The 15,401-nt window shown below is 48.0% G+C and overlaps 1 protein-coding gene across 1 annotated transcript; it reads left to right on the plus strand.

The window, feature by feature from the left end:
• Window positions 1-2,119: 2,119 nt before the first annotated feature.
• DMRT3 (doublesex and mab-3 related transcription factor 3) lies at window positions 2,120-13,901 on the plus strand. The gene is made up of 2 exons (XM_074533335.1): window positions 2,120-2,785; window positions 9,410-13,901. The coding sequence occupies exons 1-2, from the start codon at window positions 2,347-2,349 to the stop codon at window positions 10,372-10,374; spliced, it is 1,404 nt and encodes a 467-aa protein (XP_074389436.1). The 5' UTR covers window positions 2,120-2,346; the 3' UTR covers window positions 10,375-13,901.
• The last annotated feature ends 1,500 nt before the right edge of the window (window positions 13,902-15,401 follow it).

The following is a 15,401-nucleotide window of genomic DNA, read 5'->3' on the forward strand; positions in this document are numbered from 1 at the left end:
CTTCGGCTGAGCCAGTCTTTTCTGCTAAATGTTGTTTGCAGCGTATGTTTCGCACATTCATTCTCTTTCGGTCTATTATTCCGGGCGCTAACTGCTAACACCTCATTGTCACCTTGAAATTTCCTCTGCTATTTTGCAATTAAAAGCTTAATAGCCCTGGAAACGGAGTTCATGTGGCGCAGTTTACCATCGCCACTTCGTCTGAAAAGCTTTCTGCTGGGATCCCATTATGTGCTTGAATAAACCTTTTCGGCGAGCAGAAATGGGAACCGGGCTTGTCAGGTGTTGGGTTACAATGGACTTTCAGGCAGGGGACGTTTTGCTAACACAAATACGAATCTGGCCCTACGGATAGATGTTGTCAAATACTAGGACATGGAAACCATTCCTATCAAATATGAGAAAAGGATTACAGTATTATATCAAACTGGGTATTTCAGCCTAAACTCCCAATGTGCAGCCAAGCGAGAGAGGGGCCCCGGTCCTCCGCCAGCCTACCGCCGCGCTGGGCACCTGGGCTCGGGATCTGGCAGCGCCCGGCCGGCTTAAGCGCCCCGCAGGACCCTCTCCAGCTAGAGGGGAAGCAGGGCTTTCACCATGATCCCCACCGCCGCAGGCAGCTGCATCCCGTTTCTTCGTTTAGAGGAAACGGATTTCCAAGCGTGGGTGCGCATCATCTTACGTAATTTTGTGATAGTTGAATGGGTGGTTCGCTTCTTTCTTTTTCTCCCCTCGATGGGGACTCCCGAGTGTGCAAGAGGCCCCACGGGGGAGGCCAGTTGCGAACTGCAGGGTTCAGTGCATGCACTCCGGCAGCAAAAAAATTATGTTCTACTAGCACTGACAGAAAATGCACTGTTCTCCTTATCTGATCCGATTCACCTCCCTGGTGCGATTTACAGGTGGAGTGCTCATCCTCCTCACACCTCGCGCACAGCCCCGGGGAGAAAGATCACGCGCAATCACTCTTCCTCTAGAAGTAGAAAAGTAACGAGGAAAGAGCCTAGTAATGAAATACCACGCAAATACTTTCGTAGCATACACTGCGCCTTTTATTCTCTCCGGGGAAATACTTCCCGAGTTTTAAATCTGATTTCGTTATTACGTAGCCTCGCTAAAACCTTTATTTCGTGTAGCGGTTATGGTGGAAAGATGCCTGGGAAGAGCAAGGGAGATCTTGAGGCAACGAAAGGGGTCCGTCCGGGTCCAAGCAGCAGCCCCTGCCCGCCCGCGGACGCTACGCCGCGGGCAGATGAACGCTTATAATTTGTTTCCTCCCAGCCAAAACGCATATAACTTTTTTGGGTTTTTTCCGCCAATATATTACATTTTGATTCAATGTCCTCGCTGCCACACGGGAAATATCCGTGTTTCAGCGAGAAACCCCTCCACGTACGGAAATACAGGACACTGCAAGTCTGCCGCATCAGACATTATCGTTTAGGTTTCAAGCAACCTGACTTGCCGTGAATTTCACATTCCTTTCTATAGCCCCCGCTTGGTTTGGGTAGCTGTCTTGCCGCGGGATGCAGGAGAGGCAGCGGAGCCCACCGGGGCAGGTGCCTGCGGCGGCTCTCCAGCTCCGCGGCGCGAGCCCGATTCCGCCCAGTTGTTGTGGGCAGCTCCTGGTCCCGGACAGCTCCTGCTCCAAGCATCTTTTTACGGCTGCAAAACTTCGGCAAAACTTTGGCAAAACTTTGATCTCGACCCCCGCCACTACCTCGCGCCGCCGGGCCACAGGCGGCAGCAGCCAAACACCGTGCCGCCGAGCCCAGCGGGCTTTCGAGGCGGGGCCGGCGCGGAGCCCGGAGAAACCTCCTAGACCCCGCTCATCTCTCAGCCCCGGGTGCCTTCGGGGCGTGAGCCGTGAGGGGGCAGGGCGTGGGTGGCAGCAGCCGGGGATCCGGTCCGCTCAGAGACGAACACCTTCTGCGCTGCACGGGCATCGCCGCCGCCCCGACGGCGGGGCAGAGACACCCCCGCCGCCGCTTCCTTCCCTCCCTTGCTCCCTCCCTCTCTCCCTCTATCTTTCTTTCCCTCCATTCCCCTGTCGGCGCCGGGGAAGGAGGGCGGCGGGGGGCGGGCGGGGGGCGGGGGCGGTCGGAGGGGCTCTGGGCTCAGCGGGGCGGCGCGGGCAGCGGCAGTGGCAGTGTCGCTCCGGCCGGCGGCCGCGCTCTGCCCGCCCGTGCCACCGCGGCGGGCGGTGCCTCTCCCCGCCGGCCTGGGCCTGAGCCGCGCCCCCCGCAGAGCCCGCGGGCAGAGCCGCCCGCCTCCATAGCCCCGGCCTCCGCCCGCCCTCGCTGAGGCCTTCTCCACCCCGGAGCCGGCCGGGCTCCTCCCGCGGGCATGAACGGCTATGGCTCCCCGTACCTCTACATGGGCGGCCCGGTGTCGCAACCGCCGCGGGCTCCGCTGCAGCGGACGCCGAAGTGCGCCCGGTGCCGCAACCACGGCGTGCTGTCCTGGCTGAAGGGCCACAAGCGCTATTGCCGCTTCAAGGACTGCACCTGCGAGAAGTGCATCCTCATCATCGAGAGGCAGCGGGTGATGGCCGCGCAGGTGGCGCTCCGCCGGCAGCAGGCCAACGAAAGCCTGGAGAGCCTCCTCCCGGACTCCCTGCGCTCCCTCCCCGGGCCGCCGGGCAGCACCGAGCCCCCCACGCCGCCGCCGGGGCCGTCGCCCTGCGCCGCGCCGCCGCGGACCCCCGCCGAGCTGGCCGCCGCCGCCGCCCTTCGCTGGGCCGCCGAGCCGCCCCCCGCGCTCCCGGGGCCGCTCCCCAAGGCAGGTGAGACCGGGCCGGCACCGCGCTACCGGGGCAGGAGGGAAAGGGAGGGCTGGGATCCCGGCGCTCGGTTCTGGGGGATGGGGCCGGAACGAGTGAAAAAGCTTTCCCTTTCACCCGACGGGCTCCGTGGGAAGGGAATGGAGAGGAATTCCGTCGGGTACACTTTATCACTCTTAAAAAGCATGGAGCCGCAAATCGACCGGCCTGCTCGCCAGCCAGAATCGCGTCCACCGAGACGAGTAGAGGGGACCCGCAAAGGTCGCGGCTGCCAAGCGGCTCCCCGACGTGCCGCTTCTGGGCCCGTTCCTCAGGTCGGCCGGGAAGGGGCCGCATCCCGCGTGGATCACAGCAGCGTGTCTTCCTGCTTCTCCCGGTCTCTCTCCCGGAGTCGCGGTCCGGCTCCCCGCACCCGGGCATCGGGCTGCGGGACCTCGTCCGGGACAAGACCTGCACAGAGAGCCTCGGACCAAAAGCGGCGCCAGGAGCAGGGAGGCTTCTGCGGAGCTATGACGACCGGGGAAAGGGGAGTGTTGGCAGGGGATGAGCGGGGCAACCCAGCCCCACTACCAGGCCTGTCCCTGCGGGTCGCGTCCGGGGCAGCTTGTGAGAGAGAGGTCGGGGGTGCCGAAACTGCCGCCGGCAGTGGGCACCTTGTGAGCACGACCTGTCCGTAATGCACCTTGCCGGAGGCAAAACTAGCGCTCCGGAGTCTCGTTCCGTCCATTGTCTGAGCGGGAGCTGACAGTTTTTCGCCATAGGGATGTTCGCCAGGCAGGCCGCTGCCAGCCCAGGGCGCTCCGCTGACGAGTTGTGACAGAATTTTACGCGGTGCCCCGGGACGAGAGTGGCGAGCCCGGTGCTGGGGCCCGTGTGCGCTGTGGGGCCGGTCCGGGCACGGAGGCGTCCGCCAGGGCGCCAGCGTGGGGCTCTGCTCCTCCAGCACCTCAGCGGACACACACCGGGCCCCAGCCGGCGGCACGGCTGAGTCCGACGCTCTGGCGAGGATGCCGGTGGTTTGGGACCCGCTTCCCATTTTCCGGCCCTTGGTACCACCTGCCTGCCCTCCGGCAGCCCCCTCCCGCACATCTCGGCCCAGGGCCGGGCATGGGGGTCTCTCCCCAAATTCCCCACTGGTCCTAGACGCTCTCCGCTCTCCGCACAGGCGGCGGCGCCTGGCCGGGGCCCCCTCCCTGCGCGGAGGTAGCGGGGGATAAGCCCGAGGTGGTGGCGAGAGAAGGGGAAAAAACCGCCTTGCTTCTTCGAGAAAATGAAAGTTCCCATCCGCCAGCATGATATAAATCTGCCGGATAGGAGCGATATTAACTTGCACGCTCAACTTTCCTTCACCCTGATGTATGAACTTCCCGGTTTAAAAGATTACAGTAATCACGGGAGGAGAGTGTAAATCGAATCTGATAGCAATAACTTTTGGGGAAGGTCAGGCTCAAGTGAAATGTTACCAAGCAACAGGCATTTTCTTTGCAAAATACAATCAAAGTGTATTGATGAGAAATCCTTCCTTGCCAGCCAGTCAGCACTTTCTGATAATAGCTTTACGGAGCGAAAAAACAAACAAACAAACTACAGAACATAACGGAGACCTCCATAAATCAAGGCCGTCGGCGTTGTGCCTGCCCCCGTCCCCGCCCGCGGTGAGGCTGGGCTGGGGGGACCGGGGCACGCCGGCACCACCGGGGAGCCTTTCTGGTCACTCAGACCTCACCCGCGTGTCCCCCGTCCCTGACTGTCACAGACGGCTTTTCCCCCCCACTTTTTATGAACATGAGAATGCGTGAGAGCAAAGTGGAAGATGGTCTCCTTAGGGGTTCCTGCTGCCACCTTCCACCAGACACTGTTTAACCACATGACTTGCTTATTTCCAATTATCCTGCGTGCTCTGAGCAACAGGCTTTTCTCTTTCCTCTCTTCCATTAACTGTATTAAAATCGCCGTAAAAACAGAGGATAAACCTCCTGTCCACCCAGTTTCTAAAGCACACACACAACCCCTTCCTCCCCGTTATTCTCATGAAAAGTTTTTCACTGCCAAAGGGATATTTCCCGATGTATGGTAAAATCAGATCTGTCTGCTTCTGTTCCTGCTACAATCGGCCATTTCAGTGGGACAGTTGCGAAGTTCTAAAACTACCCTTGTTGCATTACCCTTGTTGCATCTGCCTCTGCTAACCTGGAATGATTCCTCCTTCTGATATCGTGCTCATGAACTTTCCCTGCCCACAGGAGTGCGTGTTATATTTGTCTTAGTAGTAGTTACCAAGATTTGTAAATATAATGCCTTATTCGTTGTCTGATATTTTCAGTGCCAGCTTCTTAATGCAGTGCATCTGTCTCTGTGTTAATTTGAGAACAGTGATTAGTCTCCTACAGAGTATTTAGATCTTCGAATATAGGGAAGAAAGTCTGAAGTGAAAGTAATTAAACCCAAAACCTAAACAAAGCCCTAACAACAAAATCTGGCTAACAAACACCCCGCTTTCCAAACAGACAGCAAAAGTAAAAAAATCAAACCCAAAGAAAACAAAAAAGCCCCCACCAAAAGCATAGCCTTAGCTTTATGTGCAGTTATGCTAGTTCTGTATCAGCCTGTCCTAATAATACAACTAAGGAAAAGAGCAAGTACTTTCAAGATACAAGAAAATCTGTTCAGAAAAGAGCTGCCCTAAAAATCAAAGAACAAGCTGTTTTAACAGGAACTCAGCAGTGGGATATCGAAGAAGCAAAATTGAAATTTGGTTCCAAAATATTAGAACAAGTTTTCCAGACAAGTAATTAACTTAAACAGCTTTTCCCTCTCATCTATTTTACTTGTATTTGGCCACTTTACAACATTTGACCCATGATTATTAATGTATAGATAGCCAAGAAGAATTGTGGTAAATATTGTGCTGAATTAGTATTGTATTTTACTGGAAATGCATGTACGGTTCTCCCACTGTTCTGTTTCATGTGTATCTGAATTTGCCCATCATCTCTGATCTGGGCTGGTGTCTCTCCCTGCATGTGTATTATTTGATGAATGCTCCCCATCTTTTATATCAGTAGGAAAATAGTTTCCTTAGTTTTCCCAGGAATCACAATGCTGGATACTTAAATGCAGGCAATTTGAAATAGAAGGTGTTGGGGGAAAAAAAGCCTCAACACAGACATACACACACACACACACACACACACACACACACACACACACACGCACACGACAAAATAACCCCCCCATAAAAAACAAAACAAAAATCCAACCCCAGAGCCACACAAAGAAACAGCCCTCCCAAAACCAAAAACCAACAGAAAGACAAAACAAACACCGCCGTCCCCAAACCCCAAAATAAGCAAACCAAACAAACACCGCCACCACCAGAAATACAGCAAAAATCCTCAGAGCTCACACAGGACAAAAATATAACAACCAAAGGCCCAAAAACGTAAAAAATATCTGAGGATGAGATTTCTTTCTTGAAACCGAGAATATCCTCATGTAAAACGTATGAATTATGAAAAGGAAAAAAGCTTTGGTAGAGAAGCAGTAGGTTGTGTGTTACAAATGCAAAATTATTTTTATACCTGAAAATACAAGCATTTGTAATTAATACATGCATATAATATTCCTAAAATTCAGTGTCCACTTGGAGACATTTACAATGTATCTTCGCAATTTTTTGTTTATTTGACGATGACTATTCTGCATCTTCACAAATTTTTGTTTATTTGACGATGACTATTTTTGGGCCAGTTTTAAACGAATGAAAATCCCGGTGGTGGCGGTTCCCACGAAGGGTTGGGGACAGTCCCCGGAGCACGCTGATCGTGCCCGAGCCTTCAGCGTGGCGGGAAGGGGGTGTTGAAAGCAGTTAAAGCGCAGCCCCCAGCGAGGGCAGCCCCAGGGCCGGCCAGGTGAGCCGCCCGCTGCCGTGCGACTTTAAAATCAACAAAATCTCGTTTTCCGCGTCTGTCCCCGGGAGTGTGGCAGCCCAGTGAGACGCGCCGCTGTGACCCGTGCTGTATGAGGAGACTGCCCCTGTGCTAAAGCGCAGAGTCAGCATCTGTGCGGTCTGCTGATGGTAAAGAGGCAAAATTCAGTGGGATGAGTTTTCAGAATCTGATGAAAATTTTTTTAGGCAAGCCTCACAAGGATATTTTTAAGAATACAGAAAATGAATCTGAAATATCCTGAAAATAACATTTTGTAAGCATCAGGGAATATATTTGAGATACCTCACCTGATCTGAGGGTGTTTGTTTGTTGGTTGGTTCGTTTTTTAAATTAACATATATTTTCTCCACAGCGTTACTTGCTCTCATCCTGTAAAGATACACTGTAAACGTGAGCATGAGGTAATTCTGAAATGCTTTCTCCTTGCTTTCAGTCTGTTTGGTAATATGGTAATATAGTCACCACAGTACAATTTATTTATGTGAAAATTAAGGCTATCATCTTCCTTAAACAGCTTCTCTAACTCTGTCAAGATAGGGACAAGGTATTTTAATGTCCTCAGACTGCCCACTAAGCCTTGGACATGTAAATATTCACCAAGATTTGTAATAAATGCATAGTGAAGGGATTAGAAGGGAAAGGTAGCTTGAGTCTCACATTTTCTCAATAAAGGGTGAGCTATGCCAGTATCTTAGCTCCTCCTCAAAAGGATGCACACGCCAGTTTGCTATCGGCAAGAAATTCCTGCATTCTGCTTTGGCTGCTAATGCTGATTGATGCGCTGAACGTATGAGAAAGAGGAAATGTACGTGGCCTCCTCACTAATATAGAACGTGCAGAGTTACTGCTTTCCTGTTTACACTCAACAGGCAGCTTAACCAGTGTAAAAAACAGTTCCCAAAATGTGTTATCCTGCTGAAAGGAGTGAGGTTTTTGTTAAGAGCATCTGTACTCCTCAGCTACACACTTACCTTCCACAGCCCAAATCAGCAGCATCCCAAATCTCTTAGGATGGCCCATTGTTTCTGCCAGGCACAGCCATCCTCATGAGGAGAATCTTCCTTTGCCATGCTCAGACGCTGTCAGGCTGTGCTCTGCCAGGATCTCTTTATTTATAACTCCCACTGTGGTGAGCATAGTGGCTTCTTGCTCAGCTTAGGCTGGCTCAGACCCTGACTTCTTTCTCTCTATTGGATAAATTCCATTAATAGTCTTTTTTTAATGCTGATCTGTTAAATGTTAAACTTAGCCCACTAACTGATGAGAAGATGCCATGCCTGTTCCTACAGTGAGAGGAAGGCCGGAGATGGTGAGCAGTGAGGCTCAGGTGCTTGCACACCTCTAACAGGTTCCATCTCAGTTGGGCAGGTGGGATCATCAGAACATTTTAGGAACCTTTGCTTGCTTCTTACAGTAACTTTATCTAGTTGGGGTATTTGTCAGGGGCTTGGAAAAGTAGCTGTATTTTTTTTGTGGATAGTCCTTCTCATTTGTGCATTCAAAAGCACTACCCTGTGTGGCTAAAGTAGACTGTCAGCCACAGCTTAGACAACAATCCTCTCCCCATGTATTGATGCTTCCCAAGAATGTAAACACTGTGCTCAATGAGGAAAGCCAGCAGAACTGTGTTCTTGGGAAATAACGATGTACAATCTCAAGCAAATACATTGATCCTCTTTTGCATAAGCAAGCATCCTTCCCTTCTGCTTGCTGACAAGCAGTCTTATTTCAAAGGGTTCCCTACTCGGGTCAGGCGTTACCAAAGAGTTTTGAGCGTCCATCTGGAGACAGCATGGTCAATGGGCTTGTTTGCAGCTCCATACTCAGCTCTCATCCTTCTTAGTTCAGTACACAGAAAGCAAGGTACCTGGAACAATTGCTAAGAGAGGTTGTGGGGAATAATTCCTCCTCCTTGAAATTGTTTAAAACTCAGCTAAGCAGCCACATGAGCAACCTGCTCTTTGTCTAAGGCTGCTCCCAGTTTGAAGAAGATGTTGGACCAAATGACTTCCAGATGTCTTCTCTAAACCAGACTTTTCTAGAATATCTGCTTTGATGGGACAAGCATCAGACATCCTTAACGGTTTAAAGGAAAAGTTGCGATTCTTGCTGTGGGAGGAGCTGATTTCTGTGGGAGAGACCAGTTTCTTCAGAACCGGAGTACATTTATTTATTTATTTGAAGACTTTTTAAACCTTCAGACTGTAGTCATAATGGAGTGGTTCCATCAATGCTGTTGGAGCTGCAGAGGAATTTTAATTTCCTAAGTGCCCTCTTCAGCTCACAGACAATGAGATGGTGCTAGTGAGGATTATGATGTGAAAGTGCTGAAGTTCCTCAGAGAAATCTTTCAGTTGGGTGGTGTGTTACTGCCTTGTAACCAGTGAGAAAGGATAGATGTAGCACTTTTGATGCAGCAGAAAAATGATCACATTCTTTGCTTGCACATGGGAGAATGAGACAGAGTATGTCTAGATCAGATCACATTATCCTTTTCCAGATTTATTCTCATGACGTGTTGCAAAGATACCTTAATTTTTGCAGGATTTCTGAGAAAAAAAGCACTTTTCCGCCCTTAGAGTACTGGTCTGTTAAGTTTAAGAAGACAGCATCCTCAAATCTCTGTGAAAGCTTTTGGCCTCAGTTTTCTGTTAACTTCTCTGACTTCTTTTTGCAGATGTGAATGAGGAGCGGCTGGGTGATGCAAGTGGAGCAGACAATGCTGAGACCTACAGTGACAAAGACACAGACCAAAGGAGTTCCCCAGACATGACCAAATCAAAAAGTTGTTTCAACCCTGACAGCCCTGAAATTGTTTCAGTGGATGAGGTTGGTTTTGCAGTTCAGAAAAATGGTGGGAGCACAGAGAACCGTCCAGAGAGCCCCAAGTACCACCCAGAGCAGAACCACCTCCTGATAGAAGGTCCTTCTGGGACAGTTTCTTTACCATTCAGTTTGAAAGCAAACAGACCCCCACTTGAAGTCTTGAAAAAGATTTTCCCTAACCAAAAGCCAGCTGTGCTAGAGTTGATCCTGAAGGGGTGTGGTGGTGACCTGGTGAGTGCTGTAGAGGTTCTCCTGTCCAGCCGGTCTTCAATGGCCAGTGGAGAGAGAACTTCTGCAGAATCGGATGGTCTTGTTTTGCCTTCCAATGGCCATCTTTTTGAACACACACTGAGTTCTTATCCTATTTCATCTTCCAAGTGGTCTGTGGGCTCGGCATTTAGGGTTCCCGACACTCTGAGGTTCTCTGCTGATTCCAGTAATGTTGTGCCAAATCCTCTAGCCGTACCTTTGCAGCACCCCTTCCCTCAGCCACCACGCTACCCGCTGATGCTGAGGAACACTTTGGCAAGAAACCAGTCCAGCCCATTCCTGCCCAACGATGTCACCCTGTGGAACACCATGACATTGCAGCAGCAGTACCAGCTGCGGTCCCAGTACGTCAGTCCTTTCTCTGGCAACTCAGCCACTGTTTTCCGAAGCTCGCCTGTCCTTCCTTCCCGCTCATCAGAAGATCCTAGGATTTCAATTCCTGATGACGGATGCCCAATTGTGTCTAAGCAACCAATTTACACAGAAGATGAATATGAGGACAGGTCTGATTCTTCAGACTCAAGAATACTCAACACATCTTCTTAGACTGACGTTTGACACGTGACAGCTAAGCGATACTCACAGTGCAGCTGAACTACTGGTCCCTTAGAGGAGGGACATGTGCTCCACGAAACTCTTGCAATTGTATTCAAAAGTTGCTTGGTATTGTACTATAGCAATAAAGACATAACTTATTTAATTTCTTGCACTTCACTGGATAATGCCAAATAGCAATACTCTGGCTTTAGTGCTGAGTGTGTGTTGCAAAGGAAGACTTTATGGCTGCCAGTTATGGGACTCTAGAAGACTCATAATGGAAACAGAAGCCCAAGGTCTACTTTGTTCCTTAACTCAGAAAAATGGGGATGTTAAACTAGAATACTTGAATGCTGTTTTATAATTGAGAACTCCTCAGGACATAAGAAATCAAGCAAACATAGTTCAATTGCAAATGGACTAAAACAAGGACCTTATAGTCTTATGCCAGTGATCATCCTTGCAGTGAAAGAAAAGGCAGAAGAAAGAAATACACACATGCAACTAACATGAGCTGCTTCTGTGCCGTTTGAGCTTGGACACTTTTCAGAGAAATATTATTAAGAGTTATTCTTTTCCCATGGCTAGGTCGAAATGTGTAATGTCAGTGTAAAACCAATTACAGCTGTGAATTGCATGAAGTGTATTGTGAAATGAACACCAGATTAAGCATTGTCAGGTTAATGTAGCATGCTAAGGACTCTAGAAAAATAAACTAAGATGATGATCTTGGTTTATGTAATTTATACTGGGCAAATAACATTCTGAAGATAGAGAGCTGATTAGTTCTCAGCCGGGGTTAAAATGTCCAGCTCCAGCAGCTGCAGTCAGGGGGAACCTCTTTTTCCACGTCTCGGTTTTGCTTCCCTAACTTGTAACTTGCAACTGAGATTAGGCAAAAGCTTTCATCAGGGAAGCTGAGGTCTCTTGTATTTGTACTGCAGATATTTCCAAGCTCAGCTGAGTAAAGCAGAGCTTGCTACAATCACAGAAAGCAGAAAACAAAACGCTCTCCCAATGCTTCAGAAGCATATTTTTTTTCCTATTCTGTAGAAGTAGAAAAGAACCAGAAATAGGATGTAATAATGGGCATTTCTTTAAAATAATTTTTAGCCAAATGACAACTCCCCTTTCCCCCTAGAAAAGTAATGGTTTGAACAATTTATTGCATGATTGCATGCGTTGATTACACTGCATATCTTATGTGTGTCTGAGTAACATTAGGAATTGCTTCTGATGAGGAATGCCTCTAAGTTTAATGTCCGCTTAGAAGATTGTTAAGCTCATAGTGTCATTTTTTCAACTGTTCACAAGTGACTATGTACGCTTGACAATTGACTTTTTACAAAACACACCTCTGAATGCAGATGAAATGTCTCTTTGGTCTTTCAGGTCTGGGGATTAGTCCCACACCTCAAAAAAAGGTGAGGCCACCCTGAAGTCGGACTCTGAAGCAGATGGGCTTTAAAACTGTTATATAAGTGTATCAGGCATGTTATCTGGTGTCATTGTTGATACAAATGCCTGTGTTCTCATTTGGCATTTCATGTTTTGTAAGTCTTGTGCACATGATGAATCTTTCATTTTATAAAGGTACTGAATACGCACAAAAAGGAGAATAAAATAATGACTTTATTTTCCTTCGGGGATAAATTAACTGAAAGATACTTTATCTTGCATAACTTTCCAACCTGTTCAGAGAAGCATTTTATTGATTATGCTATGAAGACATAAAAGCAGGGGAAGGGAGGAAAAAAAATGAATTCACTTATGGAAACATAAATGTGCAAGCATCTGGAGTTTCCCTAAATGCAGGGTTTCAGTTGTGTGCTGACAGATTTGCCTGCATTCACATGGCATTTGTGAACAATTCATCTTACAGCCACCCCAGAGAGAAAAGTAATATGTAAAATAGGTCTTGCAAGGAGAAAGGCAGGTGGCAGTGAAGCGCTGTGCTCTGACACATTTCTGAGAAGTTGTCAAAGGCTAGATAAGAGCAGATAGGCCCTGGAGCTCCAGTTTTGGGCAGATTTCCTGCCTGCAGAAATCTTAGGCATCCCCTATACTTTAAATTAAATCTTAGTGGAGATTTTTTGTTTGTTTTGCTTGTTTGTTTGTGTGCTTGTTTTGCTACAGATATTGAATCATCTTCACAGAAAGATCAAACTGTGATACCTGCAAAAGCTCATACCCTCTGTGGTCTGTGGGTTTTCAGAGAACTGAATTTTGGCATCCTGGCATTGGGACACATCTTTCAAAGAAAGATGACCCTTGGCTAACATGGAATGAACTATTATCACACTTGTGGTGAAAAATGCAAATTTGACTGTATGATTTTTAAAATTCCATCTCTTTTGACAAGCCATTTTTCTGAAAAAAGAAACAGGTTAAAATAATCCTTGTCTCTTGTGTTATAAAATAACTCTTGACTCAATCGACAAATACTTTTTTTCCTTAAATTAAGTAAATATATCTCTGTTCGAAATAAGAAATGCAAATTTTCATGTTGAACACTAATTTTTGTTTGACTGCGACGGCTCCTGAGCCTTGCATTTCCCTGCTCCATCTTGTGGCAAACAAGGGTATGTGCTCGTCCGAGCAGGTACTTCGTGCTGAGCTAGAGAGCGCATCGGGATGGGGAGGGTTGAGGCTGGAAGGATTGATGCTCAGAAACACCCCGAGTAAAGAAAAGAAAAAAAAATTTCAAACATCAATAAGGATGCTTTGAGCCTGGTGAGGTCTCTGTAGGATCTCGGAGTCCAACGGGTTGTTGGGTTTTTTAAGGGTTTTTTAAAGTCTTTTTTTGGGCACTAGTGCAGCTGTGGCTTTCTTGGAGCAAGAGACCTTCAGCATCGAGCCTTCTGCACAGCTTCTGCCCCTGTCTGAGCAGCCCCTCAGGAGCCTCTTTTGGGTGCCCCAGGACTGCTTTTTCTCCTGTCAGACGCGTGATTTCACTGTCAGCTCTCTGGGAAATGCCACAGAAAGCTCTCTCTGCTCACAGGTCGTCTTGTCCAAGTCTGAGCCCCACCAGACACCTGTGCAGTGGGCTCTGCAGAGGCTGGCAGCTGCTCCAGAGGCACATTGCCCAAATCCCCACTAGCTGACCTCTAGCTGTGGCAAGGTGGTTAAGGCCAACAATGATGTAAACCATAACAATAATAATTTCTTCCTCAAAAGGAATGCCGTGGGGAGCCCGAGTGTGATGCTCACATTCTCCAGTATCTGTCATACCCATAGATAAGGGAATAGTCAGAGGGACAGCAGGGGTAAGCACAGCACAGTGGGGATGTCCTGTGTCAAACTATCCCTTGCCTTGTCCCTGCTGGTGTCGTGCTGCTTTTCTGGGGGTCCCTGACTTACCCTGCCTGTGGGTCTGAAGGGCCACCTCTGCAATATTTGTTATATGCTTGGTGAACAGGCTCACCTCACATTTGTGCTGACATCTTTGAAAAATGACTCTGATTCTCTCAGTATACTGTTTCAGTGATTCATTCTTTATGTGCATTTACTCAGCAGACGTGAGTGGGGAAATAAGATTTATGCTAAATTTATATGTTAATTTTAATATTGAAGCTATCCTGTATTTGAAGAATAAGATCAATTCTTCAATTTCATTTCTTACGTGATATTGCATATTGTCATTACTGGAAAATAAAATTATTTCTGAATGCATACTATCTAAACTTCAATTTTAGTGGACATTTAACTTTGACGCATCATTCTTCTCCCTTCCCTATAAAAACTAACTTAATGCAATATTTAACATTTTCACACCAGTCTGCCACTGGAAGGTAACAAAGATGAGACTTTTTACCCTAAATTATGTTTCATTAATGTGCTCCCTGCAACATTTCTGCACTGTCACAGACTTCACACCTGACTCAGTGTTGCATGCATACTACAGTAGGAATCTTGGTTAATGGCTGTGCTCCTCACTGGAGATTAATTTCATTAATTTCCACGTTAGCAGCAGTTCTTGAGAGCCATGGCCACAGCTGTTCACTAAACCTGCCTGTACAGAGGACAAATCCTAACCTTAAGTGCAGAATCCAGCCCTTAGATCATGTAGAGGATGGATACAGAGAATCACATGTACAGAAAGATTTAGCCTCTACAGAGGGAGATATATTTTCAAGAGGCCTCCTGCCAGAGACTGTGCTCTCCTGAAGCTGCAACAGAAAGAAAATATTTACAGCACCTTAGGAGTGTGGTTTGCCACTTTATCTCTTTGCAAGCTGTGCAGGAGATAAAGCTGAGAGATAGACAGGAGAAACCTTTGCAAGGTTACATCCTTGCTCTGCCCTACAGCCTGAGGAAGAATTTTCCCTCCCTGTGAGATAAGGATAACAATTTAATTGTCTTTACTTGAAAATTCGCAAAGAGTTTAAGTGTTCTGTAAGTAAGAGAGTAGACATAGTGTTTACCAGATGATATAGGTAAGATTCTCTTTCTGGTTTTTTCTCTGTGAGAGTCTATAACTTTTCGTTGTCTGACCTGTGACTGCCTTCAGCAAGAATTGTCCTGAAAACCTCAGGATTATCCTTAGATAGTCCTGAGCAAACAACTGTTACAAAATGCCTGTAAGTTGGGAGACCTAAGGTAAACACTGTTTGGGTTCTTCCTGTCTCTTCTGAGTTTATGGACTTTATACATTCCCACTTTCTTCTCTGTAATACCTAGATAAAACCAGAAATCTTGTGACCAAATTGTACTAATTGCCTTTTTCCCCCTGCTCCCCGAGTGTCAGAGGACACATGAATCAGCAAAAGGTTGGGGAAAAGTGAGAAAGCAGAATTCAAGGCACAAAGAAATTGATTTATTCTTCCAGGACTCGTACGTCTCGTGCAGGCTCAGGAGGAGCTGGTCTTCCCTCCTGTCCCTGGGGAGGCTGAGCCCACCCTGGCGCTCAGGCCAGCAGTCTGATCTCAGCTTGGGGCTGCAGCCCCCCAGCAGTGGGCACGCACCCACAGGAGGAAGGCAGTGAGCAGTGTGGCAGCACAGCTGTGACTGTGAGGGTGCTTGTGGTCACTCATAGA

Source organism: Zonotrichia albicollis, chromosome Z (assembly GCF_047830755.1).
Source record: "Zonotrichia albicollis isolate bZonAlb1 chromosome Z, bZonAlb1.hap1, whole genome shotgun sequence".
NCBI classification, from domain to species: domain Eukaryota; kingdom Metazoa; phylum Chordata; class Aves; order Passeriformes; family Passerellidae; genus Zonotrichia; species Zonotrichia albicollis.